Source organism: Fulmarus glacialis, unplaced genomic scaffold (assembly GCF_000690835.1).
Source record: "Fulmarus glacialis isolate BGI_N327 unplaced genomic scaffold, ASM69083v1 scaffold11792, whole genome shotgun sequence".
Classification (NCBI taxonomy): domain Eukaryota; kingdom Metazoa; phylum Chordata; class Aves; order Procellariiformes; family Procellariidae; genus Fulmarus; species Fulmarus glacialis.
The window spans coordinates 27,902-48,651 of NW_009197201.1; the positions used below are offsets into that span (position 1 = coordinate 27,902).

At 38.3% G+C, this 20,750-nt stretch overlaps 1 protein-coding gene across 1 annotated transcript in view; it reads left to right on the forward strand.

Moving 5' to 3' along the window:
- Positions 1–3,120: 3,120 nt before the first annotated feature.
- The window catches only part of PDSS2 (prenyl (decaprenyl) diphosphate synthase, subunit 2), a gene marked incomplete at its 3' end in the record, with an annotated part of 56,920 nt that continues 39,290 nt past the window's right edge, over positions 3,121–20,750 (forward strand). Inside the window, exons 1-2 of the mRNA XM_009572458.1 lie at positions 3,121–3,299; positions 8,270–8,401. Of these exons, the coding sequence (XP_009570753.1) occupies positions 3,121–3,299; positions 8,270–8,401 (311 nt within the window). The remainder of the gene's footprint in view (positions 3,300–8,269; positions 8,402–20,750) is intronic.

The window sequence follows — 20,750 nt, forward strand, 5'->3', positions numbered from 1 at the left end:
CCTCCTATTGATCCTAGGGGATAGACTATCCTAAAGGAAGTAAGTACCTAAAGAAAACCTATAAATAATGTGCAAGTATGTAGCTGATCTTCATGGCAATAATTCAAATAATCTCTGCCTTTGGGAAACCCAGTAAACCTAGTAGCAGTGGATGGTAGACTGATACGAGTGTCTAAATGGGGTTCTACAGGCTCCAGAAAAAACTTTGGTTTTTTTCTTTCAAGAATTCGAAGGCTGTGTTGGTTTCTAGGAGCTGTAAATGCTCAATTACAATGAACTGCAAGTAACCAAGGCTAAGTATCAGTATTTGCTTTGCACCTGCCTGCACCTGTTTAGTTTCTTAAACTTCATCTTTATGATAAGACTTGATTTTTGTGGGATCTTGCCCATTTGAATCTCCACAACTTTATTTAACCTCCTGACTTACATAGTTTCCTAGAAGGGTCCATCTTTTGTGATCATTGCTGTGTTTAAAAGGTTGTTGGAATTTTCTTCTTGAAAGTACTACAATATGTGGCATATATACTAAAGCCTGAGAAAGAGGTACATGTAGCAACTCCAGAAAGAGATCAGTCTCTCTTCTGATCTTGAAGGGTGCTCTGACTTTTCCTAGAAATCCTTCAAAAAGTTATGTCTTAAGACTTTCTCTTGTTATAAATTAGTTCTGGAAATAATGTAGTTGACCCCAAGTTCTGTGCATCTCCTGCCGTTCTAAGCATAGTTTTCTAACTCCCAGTCCCTGTGAAGATCACATTTAATAAGCAATGGAATGATGAAACTTTGCATGGAATTTTTCACCTTTACTTAAGAAATGTTTCTCCTTGTAAGCAAAATCCTGTGAAAGCTGAGCAGCTATTTTCTACTCTCCTGGAGTCACTCAGGTTGGAAAGGACCTTAGGAGCTCTCCTCCAGAAGCTTCCTGTTCTAGAAGGTATGCTCCTGCAACCTTCTTCCAAGATAAAGCAACTAAGATATTCTTTGTTATGTTGCTGTTCAGTTTGTGAAGAATATATTTAATATTTTTAAGATACACCTTATGTGGATTTCTGGGACACTTGAATTCCTAAATTTCATACAAGCTGTATTTTCAATGTATGCTGAGTGATCTTTAGTCACTCTGTCCAGGTGAGTAGATGTCTGAGACTTCATAAATGCAAAAAAAGTTACCCAAATCAATAAAGTTCTTTGCATCCTGAAAAATGCTGCAGCTTTTGTGGAACTGAGCGTTTTCAGGCCTGTTTTTCACTGAAGGCCTTGGTTGCGATTCATGAAGTATTCTTAAGACTGAGACTAGCCAAATGAAAGCATAGATACAACATTGTCTGTGTAAGTTATTTCAGCGACTATGCCTATAGAGGTGCAACTGTGAGCCTGTAACTTTCAGGCAGGTACTTTCTCACTGGACCACAACCATTCTTCTTTTGCACATGAGCAAGTTACCATCTTGGCTTAGTCTTAACTATCCGAGCGTCACACCGTGTGTGGTCAGAGTTATTAAAAAGTTGCTTTGTATCATAAGTGAAGGCCACTCTACATCTAAATTGCCTTTTTTTTTTTGGCTTTGGATGAAGACCCAGTGCAGAGACAGGCCTCTGTCTTCTTCACACCAGAGTCCTTTTTGGTTTTTGTCTGTGAAATGTTGTGTTTCTTTGTGACTGGCTTCACAAAGCTAATGGGTTGAGACCCTTCATGTGCTCAGAGGCAGGGAGAGCAGGAGTGCTGTTAGAAGGCCCTCCCTTGTAACTGCCATAAGAGCACCTTCCCACAACGTGGGACGGGAACATCAATTCCCCCAAGCCCGGCCTGACCCATTACACAGGTTTGCTCTTACTGGGTAAACCCTTTAATTACTAGACCGTTACATAATGGTAATGAGCCCCATCACCATCACAACCCTGTTTTTCAGGTAAAGAAATTCCCCCGAACCCCAAAAACTTACTTTCCATGTCCAAAGAGATGTTTAGTTGCCCAAGCCCAGGAATAAGTTTCTGAAACACACGTGTTCTCATCTGCAGCCTCCAGTGGGCTTTTAAGTTGAGGTGGCTCGTGAGTTTCAGAGCATCCCTCCTTCTGTCACTTCCTGTCAGATGGATATTTAATTTGAATCCCATTTTTAAATTCTGTTCTCGCCATGTGAAGTGAGTTTGTCTTCTCCCCTCTGCTGAATTGCGTTCAAAACACGCATCGTGACAAGGCTGATCCCCCTCTACAGGTCTGGCCGTGGATGTTGGAATGGACCAGGGTTTTTTAATGTGTTTTGAAGATACGTTGTGTGGAAGGGTATTTAATTTATATACTTGAAACTTGAGTAGCAGGTGAAAATAAGTTGCTATAGACTGCTGTTAGCATACCCCAAATATATAAAAATAAATGCTCTGAGTATTTAAATGTATGCATGTTTGAGTGTGATCATATGGTCATGTAGTGAATCCCTTCAGATAAGCGCATCTATAATACAGCGGTTCAACATCCGTTTAAAAAAATGAGTATGTCAGCGAGTTTTCTCTTATTTACTTCTGACAAGTCATTAATAAAGCAAATTGGATAAAAGCCCTGAGGCTGGTAGAACTCTTGCATTTCTAATAAGGAAGCCGACAGTCTTGCTGCATAGCTCCATGCCTTACCTCTAGGACTAAATATAGAATTGTCAGTTATAATTAATTTTGAAAAAGTGTGGGGTTTTTTACCTGCACCTGTAACCATGAGCGCATCCTGATAGCTCTTCTGTATTGAGCAAAATAGATGTTACTTTCCCAAGACGTTACAGATTTAAAACTGTGTTTATATTGTCACATCCTGGACTGTCAGTTTGAATAGAGGGGTTTCTTTTTCATAATATTTTGTATTTCAGCCTAAAACTAGCCTGTGTTTTCAATGACATTATCCTAGGCTTATAAATCTTCTTCATCGGCATAATCGATTTTGGTTGTGTTACAGACTTTCCCAGCTGCTTTTTATTAGAGCTGTGTGAACAGGTGATTTTTTTTTTTTTTTTTTTTTCCTCCTTTTGTTTGATGTCTGAGGTGGGAAGGTAGAGGAATGGCTGATCACCACCCCGTCTCTCTCCCTGTTTTCCTTCCCCTTGTAGCTAAACAGAGCTCGTGTGCGACCTCAAACAAAATGATTGATCTTGTCAGTGGGACACCTTCAATAAAATGCATGGAAAGGAAGAGCAAAATTGCTGGTGGAGATGAGGAGGACAGCGAGCTGTTCACTTCATCCCCTAGCAGCAGGCCAGTGGCTAGAGCGCACACCCGTGCGACGGTGGAGGGGCTCCCGCTGGCCTGCTGGGGTAATTGGTGAAAGGGCTACAAATCCTGCAGCTCTCTTTTGCTTTGGTCATGAACAGAACATTTGGGAAATACTAAAAACATTTGGCTAAACATTTAACAACCCCTTTTTGACCCTTCCAAAATACCTTATCATGTCTGTTTTGATGGGAAATTTGTTCTGTATTCTTAGTGGCTAAATTTGAACTAGCATTACTACTCATAAGTATGCTCTCTTCTGCTACACCCACTTGCAGAGTCAGTTGACTTCACAGTTGCCTGCGCTTTTTTTTTTACTCCCATTTGGTACCATGAAATTTCCCCCATATCCATCTCTTCCTTACAGTAATTGTTGTATTTGCCATATTTTCTCTCTATTGTTTAATTTCAGAGTTTAATTTAATGAAAAAAGTGCTAAGAACATTAGCTGGGTTTGTCTCATGCAAATAATTTAAAATCTTTGCAGTATTTAAACAAGATTGCTGAAAAACAGGAATGGTGCTTGCAATAAATAGTCGATTTTTTTTTTTTAATGAAAGTGTAAATTACTGATGGAGTTAAACCTGACAGTTATTGGAGGTTAATATTTTAACTGCAAAGTCTGCTGAAATGGCTGCACATGTGGAGAAATACACAAAGCATTAAGCAAAATGCTCATGTTTGCTTGATTTATTCTCTGCAGCAGACGGACTCTGGTAGTAGGAGGTGTAATTTGCAGCACATTAGCTATTAGCCAGTGTCATTGCTTGAGTGGGTGGTGTGAGTCTCTTGTTGCCTGTACAGTGTCATACTGCGCATGTGTCAGAGCTAGGCGCTTCTCCCCTGTGCTGCAAGATGAATTTTTTGTGAACAGTGTTCTGTATTTAAAACTGTGAGTCTTCCAGTTTTCAAATGGGTTATTCTGTCACATGGATAATATCTAGAGTAAATGCCTGCCTTTGGGTTTTGGGTTGGTTTTTTTTTTCCTCCCCACCCCTCCAATTTCTTAATGTTTTGCAGAACTGAATTGTAGAAGTGTTTGACTTGCCTACCTTTTTTGGTATGCGGTTCCCTGAGGATGAAGTATGTAATTTGTGAGACACCCAGCCTCTAAGAGCAAGCAATTGTGCTAATGTTTCTTTTTTTGGGTACCCTATGCATGTACTTGTGTTCAGCAGAAGTTTTCCAAAAGAATCTCAGCTTGATGCATCTTTTTTTGTGTGCACAATTTCACTTGGGTTGCTTTTAGTTCACTTTTTCCCCTAGAGGCACCTGTCTCCTGCCATATACCCATCAAGACTAATTGCACCATCTGGAAGACTTCTGTGTAGCTGTTACTCATGCAGAATATCTCTTGGGAGCTTAATTCAGAATGTGAATGTGACCCCTGAAGCCATGTCAAGTAGCTGCAGTAGTTTCTAGTGTCTAAAGGATGATCACCGTAGGCTTTACTTGTTTCAAGTCTAATGTGGTTTACCTTAGTGTGGATATGTTACATGTCAGTAGCACAACTTCAGTCATGTTTTGAATGGAATTAGACTTTGACTGCTGGTTTGGTAATTCATAGAAAATCCTGTCTAAAATTACATCCAAACCATATGTAACATAGAGGCTATACGATTGCATGTAGAAATGACAGACATGTTGCTCCTCGTTATTACACTATTTAATTTTTATGTCCTGTTCTCCCCCCCTCCCCAATCTGCACTTCTCATTAATAGTTTTCTGCTAAGAATGCAAGGCATTTGTTGCTAGCGGTGTTGCAATCCCCCTGAAGCTCTGAACACTTGTTTTTGTTACTGCTGTGAAACTGTTTTGAGTATTTTCAGCACAGGTAATTTTCTGCTTCTGTTCTTCACCTAGTCTGAATCAGGTAGAAGCACTGTAGTGCTTCACTTCTGGTCGTGTCTATCTAGGCAGAGGCTTATTTAAAGGCCAGTGCTTTATAATCCTGTGGTGAATACCTTTCTTCTCTACTTCTGTAATATCCTGTCCCTTGGCAAGCTGTAGAGCACTGGGCATGAAAACCCAAAGTGTTCTGATTGCTAAAAGTATCACCATAATTTGCCTTTTTTTTTTTTTTTTTTTTTGAGTGATATTCATTTCTCATGGGATCCTGCATTTAGTAAGGCACTCTAATTTTACCAGCATACGTATGTGGAAAAAGCGCAATTTTTTCCTAAAACCACTTTTCTTTAAAAATGATGGAATTGTAAATAGTGTTGAGGAAATATCTTTGAATTTAATTGCATCATCTGTGTAACTTGTGTGCTTGTGAGTAATGTGGTCAACTGAAGTTCAAGCCGGAAAAGTACTTAACACCACCACAAACAATTATGAATTCTTTATCAGGATACATACACACTATATATTATTCATTATTTGTATTTTCTGTTTTTTCCTGGGTAGTTTAATGTTCAGTGTGGCTCAGACTTTGGAAATCTATACAGTTTTAAGTGTTTAACTGTATTGGCTGCATTCTATTAACTGTATATTGGAACCTGGTAAGACAAGTTAGTTATCTGTGTGCTTGGTGAGAATAAAGGTAGGCAAGTTATAAATTCACAGAATACTGAAGGCAAGCAACTGCCCCTCCTCTTTAAAATCCTTCACTACATGTACTTGGTAAGCAAAATAAAAGTGGACGTTGCAGGACTGCAGCGTGTGCTCTTGGGGAGAGATTTGAGCTGCACAAGCTTTCCTGGATTTGAGTGGTTGGGAAGTACTGCGGACTGGTCTACAAAAGAAATCGTTGTCTGCTCTGGAAAGTTATATAGTATCTTCCTTTCAGTGGTTCTTATGCCATTTTATTCAGGGTTTGTTTTAATTGTTTTTTTTAAAGGATTTCTGAGGATGGAAGGAGTGAGAGCTGGTGGCTTTGTGGCATGGTTTCTCCTCAGGAAGTTATGTTTGGATCTCATGTGCTAAAATCTGTGCTGAATGTCTTCCACTAAAATATTGATTAGCCGTGTTCTAATTTTCAGAAACATTTTAATTGGTTTATTTTAAGATAGCTAGCAAGGTAATGTGTTAATTGCTGTTTGCATTTTACTGCTCTGTTAAGAGAGACGAACATTTAGTTGTATTATTGCAGACGAAGATTGGTGGCTAGTGCTTGCTTTTGGCTAAATTTCATCTTTGACTGTAAATGTTTGGTATCTACTTAGTTCTTAAAACTCATCGTAGTTGAACCAAACTCGGTTACTGTCTGAGGCCGTACACACTTGCTCTCTCTTTTGGAAGCTTAGCAGAAGTTGGTACCTTCTCTAGCACCACAGCTGCCCACGTTGCTGAGAGCGTGGGGTGTAGTGCCGCCAGGCTCGGTGCACCCCACCCCTAACTTGTCCTGGGTGCACCAGTCCGTTGGTCTACAGGTGAAGCAAATGGGATGAGGGCATATTAGAAAGGCACAGAACAAACAGCCATGGCCTCGTTTGGCTCATTAGACCCCACCAAAGCTAAAAATTTTGTGGGTTGTGGTAGAAAGCCATGCGAGCCATACTGGCCTCCTCTTGCTTTAATTGTTAGTGGCGTTTGTAGGCTGTAGCTGCACTGAGTGTGAGCTCAGGGCTTCTCTGGAGTATTAGCCTGCAATCAGTGTGGGTGTGACGGTCAAGCCCAGTAGCTGTCTAGTACCAGCTACCTGGGCAGACCCTCTCATTCTTCTCCTAGAGCGTTTTGAGACATGTAGTTTGGGCCATTTACCCATTGCTGTAGGAAGGGTCGTAAAGATTCAAGAATAGAAGTCAAGATTTTTTTTGCAGTAGCACAGGAGCTTTCACGCAGAAGGGTGCTATTTAAATTACTATTTTTTTAATGTTTCTGTGTCTGTGTAAATTAAATAGTATACTGAAGATATTCTTGTGTTGTGAAGTGGTGTAAATGTAATGAAAAAAATCCACATGAAATTTTAGGTTGCATCCACTGTTTTCTTTATTCAAACGTACTTCCAAGATCAACATCTTAGATTTTCATTCAGATGTTTTAAAGACAGTTCTGTTTTGATTTCCTCCAGTTATTAGGGCTAAAATTGTACTCTGGAATAAAATGAGTTGAAGTGCTTAGTAATCTGTGATGTAGTCCTTCAGATGATTTATTTAACAAATATGTAGATGATATTGGAGATATGAGCTCTTATTTTTTGGCAACTCGTTTACAGATTTAATAGCATCTGGAATGTATTATCCTTTCTTCTAGCTATGTACCCTTATTGATGAATATAGGAAGTAGAAACCAGCTTGACAAGGACAGGAAGAATACAACTGGAGACATTGCAGTCAAAAAGGAAAGCTAAGCTTACTTTAAAACAAGTTAATTTCTGAGATGAATATCTAAGTGGTCATTTAGAATTGCTTTCAACAGATACGTTTTTGGGGGCAGTTTCCTTCTGACCCTAAATTTAAAGGTACAACATATGAAACGGTTCTTTTGTTTAAAACAGCCTGTCTCTACTTCATTTATCTCTAACTTTTATTTTACATCTTTCATCAGGTTCTGCAAAGTCTATTCTTAATGTACTTGGACATGTTGTATGTATTGTGCGACCTGTTCATAGCCACTCTGATCTAAACGGTTTTCTTTCAGCAGGTTATAGATTTTGGTTGTACCTTTCCTCCTTTCCCTTCTCTCGAAGTACAAGGCTTCTTTTGCCTTTCTTGTACTTCAAACAACAAACTGAAAGCTTCTTATGTTCTGTTACAGTAGATCACACTGAATTATTCTGAAATACTCCTTTCATGACATGACATGAAATGCAGGGCATATGCTGCTCCTTGGAAATAAACAAGATTTAATCCTGAATACTTGATTTTCTCTGCGATACTAGTATTTGATTGTAAGTGTCAGGTAAAGGATGACAAAAGATCATGATTAATAATTGTAGCTTATTTCCATGCAAATGTGAATATTAAAGACTTGGTGAAATGATGGCAGCCTGAAGTCTGAGTCTTTCTTTCCACTTTGGTATGACCAGTGAAAATGGATTGTGAAAGCATGCGTTTTTTTTCCTTTCCTTTTTGCAGGGGTTTTGTGTACGATAGCCGAAATAATTTACAGATGCGAGGTTTGGTCGTATTGCTTATTTCCAAAGCTGCTGGACCCAGCACGGCAGAACTCTCTTTCCAGCACAACATGGTCAGTGGAATTTATTCCAGGTATGTAGTAACTTTCTTTAGCAAGATACGCCAAGGTACATTTGATGGGCAACTTCATGGTTGTATCAAAGCATCTTAAGTGGCCTGCTTAGCTGTTAAGGAAAATCAGTACTTACCTTATTACAAAACTTTGTTCCTCATGGTTATTATAAGCTTTCCATGGTGAAAACCATTTCCTACTCTTTGTATAGCTCTTATAATATCCATGCCTATTTCATTATTGTGGCTTTTGGGCACAACCAAATTAAAAAAATTTGGATCAAGATAGTTATTTGAAAGTTTATGTTGAGACGTACTTGGAATCCAAAACCTAAAGATGCTAGAAAATATTTTTAATAGAGTATTTCCATTTTCAGTTACTCAGGTGTTACTTGGGTACACCTACGTACTAGAAATTTCAGAGTCAGATTGCCAGTCTTGTGGAATACCAATTGGTTTCACTGAGCACATAAGTTTTGTGATAGCCCCTTTGAAGGGTATTTTCCCGTGAAACAGCAGAATGTGTAGAATAAAGTTTTTACCTCCCATGTGTCACAGCAGAATTACTAAGCCTACTATTAAGGTTCCTCAGGCTCTCACTGAGATAATTCAGCTTCATCGAGTTCCTAAATATTTTTTTAAGTATTTAAACTAAATTACTTAATACTAGTAACAGCAGTAATCAAAAACAATGGTTGCTTTCCTTTGTATATTTGACAGCTAACTGTTCCAGTGAAGTAATAAGTGAGATACGGTTGAAAAATTGTAAAATTTGTATTTTTTTTAAATCCTTTTGAAAAATTGCGTTACTTGGTTGAGGGAACAGACTGTCGTATTTTCAGTTAATTGTCTTTCTGACCACTGTGATGTATTAAATGAAGATACACAAACTTAGTGACACGTTTGTATCCTGACTTTTAGAAGTGCCGAGATAACATTGTAAAATTGAAAAGACAAAACAAATGAAGATGTTAAAATATATGTAATATCTTAAAATAACAGAGAAGGAAAATATGTATGAATATGTACACACAGAAATAACAATAAGTAATAAAAAAGGCAAGGCTATAAAAGAGGCTTGTTATGGAGGGCTGTGTTGTCCCTTTAGCTGTTTAATTCCATTCTTGTTTTGTTTCGTCCTTAATGTCCCCTTAGGGTTGTAAAATTTTTATATTTATATGCAAATGATGCTGTATGAAAGCATAATTCTAGTTAGTTAATTATGGCACAGGAGGTATTTTAGTTTGTTTTGTAAATGATTTAAAAAGTTTACTTTAAGTATGCCTCATAAAAGGAGAGAAAAAGCATTATTTTTTGATAACTAAGTTCTCGAGTATGATGATTCTGACCATGGAGGTAACGTTTGAGCGTTTAAAGCTGCCGTTGGGAAGGTGACTAGTGGAAGTATTCATTAAGGAGCAAATAAGACCTTGAATTAATAATGAGCCAGTTGGTGTAAATGGACATCATTGGAACTATGCCAGTTCAACCAGCTGAAAATCTAGCCTAATAATCTAAGTTTGAGCAAGTCAATAGCCATTATAATATCTAGTTCAGAGTTACAAAGGTACTCCAAAAATGAAGCAGTTTTGAATACGCCCACACAGGTTCACTTAAGGTTCATTACTGTCTGCAAAAGTGATAACTATAGAGTTGTTAATTTAAATGGATTTTCAATGACACTTTAAGTCTGTAGCATGGCGTAAATACGAGCAAACTGATGCACGCTAGGAGAATGCTGATGTGTTGTTTCATTTTGTGCCATAGTGGCCAGTTCTTGCCCTCCACTGAAGTCACTGTGGGCTTTGCCTTTGACTTTGGACTCCTTTTTTTGTGTAAGGTACTTTTCCAAATACACTCTTAAATGTGAGTCTAATTTCTGATTTTGATTTCTCCATTGTATAAAGCAAAGAGAACAGGCAGCTTGTAAAATTGTGATCTTAAAGGGCTTCTGTGATTGGTTTATATATTACAAATAGTGTTTTACAAACTGCTTTCTCCTGAATAAGAGCAAAAGGACATCGTTTTCCATTAGTACATTTTTGTCTGCTATCTTATGGTGTGTATATTAGACATACATATCAAAGGCAAAGTATATCCCTCAGTGATACGAAGTGAAGAAATATGCTTAATCCTTTATTGTTCATATATGTCTCCAGCTTTGGAAAGTATTTTTTGGAAATAGATTTTTACAGATTTTCAGCTCAGCTGTAAACTGTACAGCTTTTGGTTGCCATGCCATATAATTACTTCATCTTTATATATAATATTTTGCTGGAAATATTATTTCTGGCACTGTAATGAGCATCTTCATTGCCTGATACTTATGTGCTGTGAATGTTAGATTGTGGACTGTTAGCTGGGGTATGGCTCACTTGATTTTAGGGTACTTAGTAGTGATTAATTAATTGCATTCCTGAAATCCGAGCATGAGCTAAGTTGTTCCAGTACTTGTCAGCGATTGCACCAGCCCAGTCTTTCTTTTCCCGCTGTTTGTGTTGGAACCAGCTCTTGTGCTCTCTTTAAATACTCAGTCCCACAGTGGATAGCCAGGTTAGATCAGTCTGCTATATCTGGTACTACACTAAACGTACAACCTGTGACCAGGAAGATGTAACAGTGTGATAATTATTTAACTTAGAAAACCACACAAAAAACATGGTGGAGTTTTTCATCCTGGAATCTGGCATGTTCTACATAACCTTTTCTCCCTATTTCATATTCTTGAATCACAATATAAGCAAGCAATACAATAACTGTAATTAAAACAGAAAGACGCTGAGAGTTGAATTTGGAAAAGCAAAAAAACCTTTTTTTTTATCCTATTCTCCTGTTCTCTAGCTATGTCAATTCATGGGACAATTGACCTAAATGTATAAAAATAGTTTAGCTAGCTGCTTAGCTGGCATCTGTTTTTTACTGGTACACAATGGAACAAAACTGATGCCTGCTACCAGGGAGCAATTTTTTCCAGAATAATGAAGATTACAATTTAGGTAGTTAGAGGAACAGGGCTAGCGTAGTTATGTGGTGCTGCCTCTGGCCGGCATTGCCTCCAGCTTTAGCACTTCATAATTTGCAGGAGACGTGTTCTGCCCGCATTAAGCTGGGGGCGTGGGGGTCATTGTATGCAAGGATATCATAGTAACTGCTGGTTGCCTTATGAGCCATGCTGAAGATAAGTGTTATAAAAGTCTGCTTGGCATGCTTTACTCTGTACAGCCACCTCCCTATCATGTTGCCAGCAACCTGACTTTATTCCTGTTGGCACGGAAAAGAACCTGGCTTTACTTGCAGCTCAGCACCAGTGATCCCAAAAGAGGATGAAGAGGAGAAGTAGCAGCATGATAAACAGCTCTATTTCAGCTGCTGGACAGATTTCCTAAAGTTGAAACTTTCTGCTGGTCTCTTAGCCTTTAGGAAAATATTTCCTTGGCTACAGAAGCATTGCAAATGTAATGATGAAGTGCAGTGCTCACTACAGAGTACACAGGCAGTATCATGTAAGGGTTGATGTCATTGCCTGTACTGAAGCAAAGCGTGCATCCCATATTCCCTTGAAACTCCTTCCCGTTCCTGTGCCGAAGAGAAAGCAGAACTCGCATTTGGGTTTAGGCAGAATCTAAGTAATGATAATTTATCATCCTAATAGTATCAGAGAACACCTTAGATATGACACAGGAGCCTAGAGCTTCATAAGAGCTTTGAGATCCTTTTCCTAACTGGTGATTATACTAGAGTCTGACATTCCTCCCTGTTGCCTTCTTTCAGAGCAAAACTCACTTGGATAGTCAAGTATGCAGCTTGCTGTTCTTTTACTTTGCTGCTGGAAGTGAGGTGTTTAATTGAAGCTCCAGGATCATATGGTTTCTGAACACTTACAGCTTTATGCTTCATAGTTGGAGCTAGATTCTTACAGTTGAAGATACCAAGACTGGCTTGGGCCCTCTCACTAAATACCCAAAGGAGTATCTTTTTCTGTTCATGTCTGGCACTGCCAGACACTACTGGCTGGGGACTGAGGAATCTCCTTGGCTTTATATTGAGTAACAAATTCCTCACATAGCCTCTATATTGCAGCTTAAAATGCAAGTGACACCAAAGAACAAACTTACGCCATCTCTTCAGGCCTCAGTATCCTTGGCTCTAATACAGCAAGATATTTTCTTCTCTCTCTCATGTTTTGCATCTTCTTTTTTTTTTTTCTTCTGCCATTAGTGCCAGTTTCAAAAATAACCTCTAGCACTGACATCCATTGAGTCAGCTCTGCAGATTTCCTTGGATGCTTGTTAGAGGTTTAAAAAAAAAAAAATCCTTTTTTCAGTGAAATCTGCCTGTGCATTCACACTGGTGGATCCTATGGTCATTGACAAGTAAAGACCTTTTTAGTCTACCAAAGTCAGCAAGTGTGTGTCTATGTGTGTGTGTAGAGTGGAATATAGAAAGTATTATTTCTAGTACTAAAACCTGGTAAATCCAGCAAACAGATTGCTAGATTGGTACTATCAATACTGGGCTCTGTCCCTGCCTTTTCTCCCTCAGAATGATGCAGCTGGCCTTTAAAGCTCCAGGAATTTATCTCTTGCAAGATGAACATGTTTTCCTACAAGAAGGTGGTACTCACTGGATAAACTTGTCTCTGAATCAGAATTCTTCCTGCTGCTTGGAAGAGTTGTGGTAATATTGTAGTGACAGTGATCATGAACATATACTCTGTTTACTTAGTGTTTTAGTAATGATTTTGGAACCAGCATTGATGTTGTTTCCAACAAAAGCCCAATTTAAATGGAAGTTAGCAACACCTTGTTATGGTGATGGGTCCTTTGCTTGTCGGGTTCCAGTGGCCCTGGGTACCCTTTTTTGGAGACACACACACACACACACACACGGGGGTCACACAGTGTGATTTCACATGCTTTTTGTCATTGCGGCAAAGTCATCTTGTTCTCACCTTCTCTAAAGGAACATTCATTTGCAACTTAAAGGTCTCCAAGAAATACCAAATCTTAACCAGAGGGTTCATTCATCCATTGGTTACTTTTCCTCTGGAACTTTCTTCAGTTGCAAAGAAGTCAGGAGGGGGTAGGTAAGTGTCATTCTAAGGACCCTAAGGTCAGAGGACATACTGCTCTATACCTTTGCAGTTCCATCTAGCTTACTCACAGCTTTTCTTTGCTAGATATGAAAACAAAGCTTTGCCTTAACTTAATTTCCCTCCCCTGGATTCCAAAGAGCTTTACATCATCTTCAGAGAAAGTTCAACCTTCCATTACCCCACTTTCAGGGTAAACCAGATCTGCTGATAGTACATCTAGGTTCGTAGGACCTCCTGCTTAAAGTAGAGTCAGCAGTGAGGTCAGACTCATCTAGCTTTCTTCATGAAGGTCAGGTCTTTCGAGAACATAGTCTTCTTCACAAGATGATAATCAAAATGTGTTTTAAACAAATAAGTGAACTTTCTACCCCCTGCCTCATGCTCTGTGTTTAATGCTGTAGTTGGTGTGCATTCATGAATATGTAGCTCACAAGAGGCCACAGTGATGTTGGCATAATCTAGCCTGTTAGGTGTCCTTAAGGTCATTCGAGAGCTGAAATATCCAAAGAAATTTCCATCCCAAGACCTTCAGAATTCGTAACATAGGTTGTGTCAAGGTCTATTATGAGAACACAGGCATAAAGGTCTTATCTGTCTTAGGGATATGCCACCAAAAGTTGCTGTGTATTAGTGGGGACACTAGGAATCTCTTCCATTTCTCATAGGTGACAGTTCGCCATCTGCAGCTCTATCTGTTCTTTCTCCAAAACCCATGCCATGGGAGGCATAACAGAGGTGATGCTGTGCTTGTTAGAGCAGTCTTTAATTACTGTATGCATGAAAGGCAGTCAGGCTGTCTCCAGGGAACTGAAGCTATGTGAATGATGATCCTTGGACAAGTTCAGTCTGTAAAGGTAAATATGGACTAGCGTAGTCAAAAGTGTAGAGGTCATATACTTGTTATAGTACGCTTTTGAGACTTGCAGTCTGCACAAATTTGCACAAAGGGACATTGGTTTGTTGACTTTACTGCTGCATGTGTCCTGGACTGCTGTTGAACTGGGATTTTATGATTGAGAGGGATCTGAAATGGCAATACTCTGCTTTGTGTATTTAGCGTAATAGTGTATGAGGTGTGAGCACACCTTCTCTGGAAATAGAGAAATTGTAAAAGGTGTTCCACTTTGAGTGATAAACAGAATAAATGCTTCATGAGGATGTGCACCCTGAGCTCTGCATTCCCTGAGAGCTCCAATTATTGACGAGTAGCCTTTGTCCTGTCCTTGTGAATGTGACCGAACAGCTGAGAGATGATAATGCTGTTCTTGACTCAGAAGACTGTCACATCCCCAATTGGAGTAACTACAATAGCAAAGGGCTACCTTCTGGTTTAGGAACAGGTAAATGTTATTCTGACAAAGAAGGTCTTTCACTGTGTAAGCTCTATCTTCACTTGCTCAGCTCACCAGTAAAGTTTTGCCAGCAAATTCTTTCTACTGTAGACAAGCTTAAAGATGTTTGTAATTTTTAATAACTGTTTAAATGCTTTCCAACTGAAATGTGAGTGTCTCCACATAAATCTATATTCAATTAATTGATAGATCTATGCAAAGAAATCAGATATTCTCGCTTTAAAAGCAAAAAGGAAAATGCAAATCCATTACAAAGCCTCTGGGCTAATAAGCCATGGCAAACATGAGTAAATTTTGGTGAAGGTGAGATTAATTGTATTGTTATGGTGTAAGTGACACTTAGAGGTTGCTTTGACCTGTCTGCTACTAAATTTTATAAAAGTCTTCTTCCTACCTTGCATGGCATAGGTTTATCTGTGGACAAATTCTGTTTGAGAGTTATTGTAAAAGACAAAACTCAGATGAAATAAAATCAAAGAATGACCATACAAATGATCATTTTGGTACATACAAAAATACAAAGAACGTGAGTGTGTGACTTCTCACCTCATCTTCAGACCTTGCCCTTCTTTCATTTTCTGTACTCTGAACTGTACAGTGTATTAACTTGGGAGATTGGATTTGACTGTTTCTTATCTTATATTTTGAAGTAAATAAATGATGCTTAATTGTATTATGGACTCCTGTCATGTAAAGAGTACTTCTGTATTTGTAAGAAGTTTTTTTTTCCATTACTACCTGTCTGAGTTTACTAGTAATGGAAAACTAAATTAGATTTACCCTGACCTGGTGCAATGCAGAGGGAGTGGCTGTGAACTGGAGTTTGGGAGACTTCATGCTGCATTGCACCTATCCCCATCAATGATGTAAATCATGATAGAACGTGTTTAAACAAAATAAAAAGCAAGAAATTAGAAAGATGTAGTAAGACCAATAGTGCATGTAGGAACTCAAAACTCAAAAAAGGCAGAGCTTTTTTCTTTTGTCTGGTGTAAGTATTCAAACTGGGAGTTTTAGTGTAGAATAGCTGTTGCACTTTAAATTCACACTGGCTTATTGCACACAAGCCCTGGGTCTCAGCTGCAGATATTGCAGAGATTAATCTTATTAATAGAACTGCTAATTGGTGTTTGACTTCTAATTATAGTAACAATAGGCCATAACAATCAATCCTCACCTTTACTGGGGCACATTAGGGCTCTTTATCATAAAAATGATTTCCTTTGGGACTTACTGTTCTTATTCCTATCTTCTGGAAGGCTGCCTTTCAGTGAAGGTGCAGCATCCCAACTAGCATGTACTTTGAAAGCTTAGCTAATTAACTGGTAGAGGAAATGCATGGTCCTAAAATATTCAATATCTAAGTACATTAAGAAGTACGATGCTCTTGAAAAAATTATTTGTTTGAAAGATAATAGGAAAAGTATCTCAAAATATGAGCAGTGGTGTCTTTTATAATCTTTAAGAAATGTATAATTTTGTTTCCCAATCCTTGGTAGCTTTCCCTTAACTTTTAGTGAGAGGAAATCTAAGCGATTGTTCTAAATTATTCTATTTAGTTTTTGCTCTCCAGGATAAATCCTGTGAGATTCTTCATCTCATTTACAAGATGAGTCTCAGGAGATGAAAAGCACATACAACTTGATTACATATTCCTATTGATCATCTTCAACCGACAACAATAAAAATCAACTCCAAATACAAATCTAACAATATTACTAATTCATTACAACCAGTACTTTTCTTCATTAACTTTTTATTGTTTTCGGCATACACAGTATGTGCAAATACAGCAATTACGTGTTGAATAAGAAAAGGTCCTCTCCGTACACTGTAGAATAAATCAGAAGGCACTGTGTAAAAGCTAATCAAAGACTGTGCAGAGATATGGACTCAAACCTTGTTCAAAATAAGTCTGCTTAGCACTAGATAGCTGAGCAAGGTAAACTCAGTATGTACGTTACAAAGAGATTTTGTTGTGCTTTTTAAAAAGGAAGTAATTTTCAGTATCATGGAAAGCAGCGTAGGGATGGCTTACCTTGGAAAAACCATAACGCTGCCTGCTGTCTGTCTGTCCACCCACCCTTTTCCTGGAGCTTCCTCCTCCTACTGCTTGTGAAGTGAGTACTGGACTGCCACGATGTGCAGCATAGCATACAAAACCAGAGCAGCACTGATGAAATTCTGTGGTGGGTCAGGAGCAGCTGTGGGAACAACAAAATCCTGCCTTCACCCTAGTGGGAACTTTTCAAAGAAAGGCCAGATGACCTGCGGCTAACAAGACCTAGTACAGCCTTCCTGGGGCGTGACATCTCCACGTACCAGAGCGCTTTGCCAGAGCTGTTCTTTGGTGGTTTGCTGTAAAATCTTTCCCTTGCAACAAATTTCTGCTTGAGAACTTTCACATTTTCTTTAAAAAAAAAAATAGTATTTGTGAAGAGAAATTTCCAACCATCACCTAAGTGCAGTCCAGTGCTGTGATGAAAGCACACAACAGCTCTGGGGACTGCTTATCCTTCAGAACTATGATGTCAATATGACCAATTGCTTCACAGCAAGTTCTTAAGTAACTATATTTATGTAATTTATTTGTCCTACAGTCCCAAAATATCTCCCATGCTTTCCCATCTGCTGAAGTACCAGCTGTCCTCTTCCCAGGCACAATCTATTAACTTCTCCCTTGATAAATTTTACAATGCAATTATGCAGTTTCAATACAAATTTCTGCAATACTCGGAAAATTGTAGCAATATGAAGTTAAGTATTACAAGGCTTACTGTACCAATTAATTTATTTTCTTAATATGATTCAGGCAGTACTCTGATACAACCTAACTGAAGATATTACAAAATTTTTCATCTGCTGAGGTGTAGTCGAGGAGAAGGTCTTCATTATACTCCACAAGTATATGTATATAAAATATGTACTGATCTTTGGCATATTTTGATATGTATGGGGAATATATTGTTTCTGTGGTGGTAACAAATTGTTTTGGGGTTGAGCATAAATAAGACTGGGCCTGATTGCTAATGAAGCCCTCCTTGCTCAGAAGGTATCCTTTTTTGCTTAGAGTTCATGAGACTGTATAAAGACTATACAACATCCATTCCCTTCCACTTGAAGTAACGGCATGTTCTGGACCCTGATCACATTATACATTAAGTGAGTGAATATTTCCTATCACTTCACTGGTATCTGGCCTTTAACTTTCCGTAGATTTTCGTGTGGAATTTGGCAGGTCTGAGATGCTTCTAAAGCAAACAATAATAAAAAAAAAAAGCAGCATATTATTGCAGGTGGTGTAGACAGGGCATTGGATTGCTGGACAGAGAAGCTTGGTTATTTGTAATGTATTCCAATATAAAGGTGGGCATGTGAATAGATACAGATAGCGAGTAGATAAGAAAAATAAAAGGGAAGAGAGAGAAGTTACCACTTATTGTAGTGCTATAGCCAGGATTGTTCAAGGCAGTAAGAAATTTTCTTTGGCACAAAAAAGGAAGAGAGGCAAGAGAAGATTGCCTAAGAACGTTTTGTGTGGGTTTTTTTCTTCTTGTTGTTGTGTTGGTTTGTTTTCTTTTTGAAGGTGGGGAGAAAGGGTTCCAAGTTGAATTCTGGTAAAGAATGTCAAGTCAAAAATTCCTTATATCAGAAACTGAATTTTCTTCAGGGGGTGACAGCTGGATTGGGAGAAACAAATTTTTGGACTAACTCCCTGACATTGACTGTGAAATAAAGTGCATGCTGACATCTTCATATGGTAGATCTTCATCTTCACAAGCAAAGCTGTTTTTTATTTGATGCAGTAGTGGAAGAGAAATTACTAAGGAACAACAGCAAGAATTAACCTGATGGAAGTGACTCATTAATAAAAATGAACCATCTTTGCAGAAACATTTTCAACGGGCATGAGATGATATTTCAGTCAGACTGGAATTCAGATTGGAATGGAGAATATTGGTCCTTGTTATGTTGCATCTTGCTATTAGATTAAGAGGAAAGTTAAATTGTCACTTAAGTTAAAAGTTTTTAGGTATGGATGGATTGCAAGACTAGCAAGTCCAGATTTGGAGATAATGGTTGCATTCTGAGTTTAAGTTACTAGAAATATATATGATGACAGCGGTCAGTGATTTGAGAAGAGGAATAAGGAGTTAGAGAATTAGGGATAAAGGTTTCAAGAATATGAATACAACATGGTATTCTAACCATGTTGTATTTGAGGAGGTGCTTAGGCTGTCAAAAGAGAAATCAGAAAGATGATGGTTTTTTTTCTAGGGTTTGCAGCAATTGAAAACTACCGATCAACACTGACAGCGTGATTATGGAGCATGTTCGGTGCACGTGAGATTTTGGGAGCTTGATTGCCTGACTTTTGAAATCTATTAAAGTATTTGCAGTTGTAGTTTTTAGTTTTTCCAAAGACTTGGCCAAATTTGTGTAAATTTTTTGTGGAAAGAGAAGATGCAGCCAAATAAATTATGCATCTAATGTTTCCAGAAAGGGAAGAAACATAAGAAAGTTTCAGATACTGTACAGTATTTCTGATTTCTTTCTCATAATTGTTATGTTTCACTAAAACAGTATTCTGTGGAAAGCTTATGTCAGTCTCTTATAGCTGAAATTTCATTCTGGCTTCTGATATCCATGCAACAAAACCAATACAAAAAGTTCAGCTAAATTCATGTGCTGTTCCAGTCAGCAGATTGAATTTTAGCAAAACTACAGTAGTGGCTGCAATCAATAAATGATCCTATTTTGAGGACTCAGATAAGAATTCTGCAGAAATTAAGTTTGTTCTTGAAGGTGGTTTATTAGCATGTAGCAGTCTCTCCACCATCACTCAACTTGGGGTTAATGTTGCTTGAATTGGTTGATGTCATCTTACCCCTTTTTCAAATGTGTAGATTGAATCATTCTGGGATGAAAGGACCAAAAAATGAAAGCGTGAGATTTTCAGATACCTTACAGAATTGCTGTAAATAAGGTAAAATCAGATGGAAATTATGCCAATGGTATAATAGTAGGTAGGGTTTTTTCATCAAAAGATGCATTTTCTCAATGTCACGTGATACTCTATTTGCATAAAATATATAGTAATAATAATGATAAAACTTTGCAGACACCAACAGCCCCAAATGCTTGTTACTACACTGATATGGTCCCAGAAGCAGGAGTCGTTGCCTTGCTCCAAAAGGTTTATTATCCTTTCCCTGCTGGCGATTCTGTCAACACACCTGGTGTAAGGGGCAAGGTCTCTGAGAAGTCTGCCGTCTCCCCTTGGCTATTAGTCTCATTCCTTGTACATGGCAGGCAATATCCATCTGCTGCGTGCTTCTGCTTTGTGAAAAGCAAAAACATTCCTATAATAAACCATTTTAATATATGGTATTAATGTCCCTATCCAATTCTGAACATTGTAAGTTCAGGAGGGGGGAGGAGAGCAGGTGCGATAACCGTACTTTTAATTGCTGACTAACATAAATGCAGTAAACAGCTGTTCAGAATGGGACAGGTTTCCTTGATAGCATGAGGTATCTGTGGTTCTGCAAGCAGCATATGTTTTGATTTTTTTTTTCCTCTGTGAGTGGGATATTTATTGGTATTTCAGAATACACAGTATGTTTTATATAAGCATGATAAAGAAAAAAAAATGTATATAAAATAACCCCCAGCCCTATCTGGTACACTGTATTCTGGTGATTCACATTTTATTTTTTAATGCCTTTTTCCTGTGCAGCTAGATACACGAACAATCTATTCTCTTAACAGGACTGCTCATTTATCAGGTGTTCGTTCTTCACTGCATAAAAAAGGTTACCTTCTTTTCTCTCGCATAAAAAGGTTCCGTGTATTTCAAGTGTCATTAGTAGCAGAGCTTTAATATCAAGGTTACTGCACCTTAACTTTCAGCTACATTGAA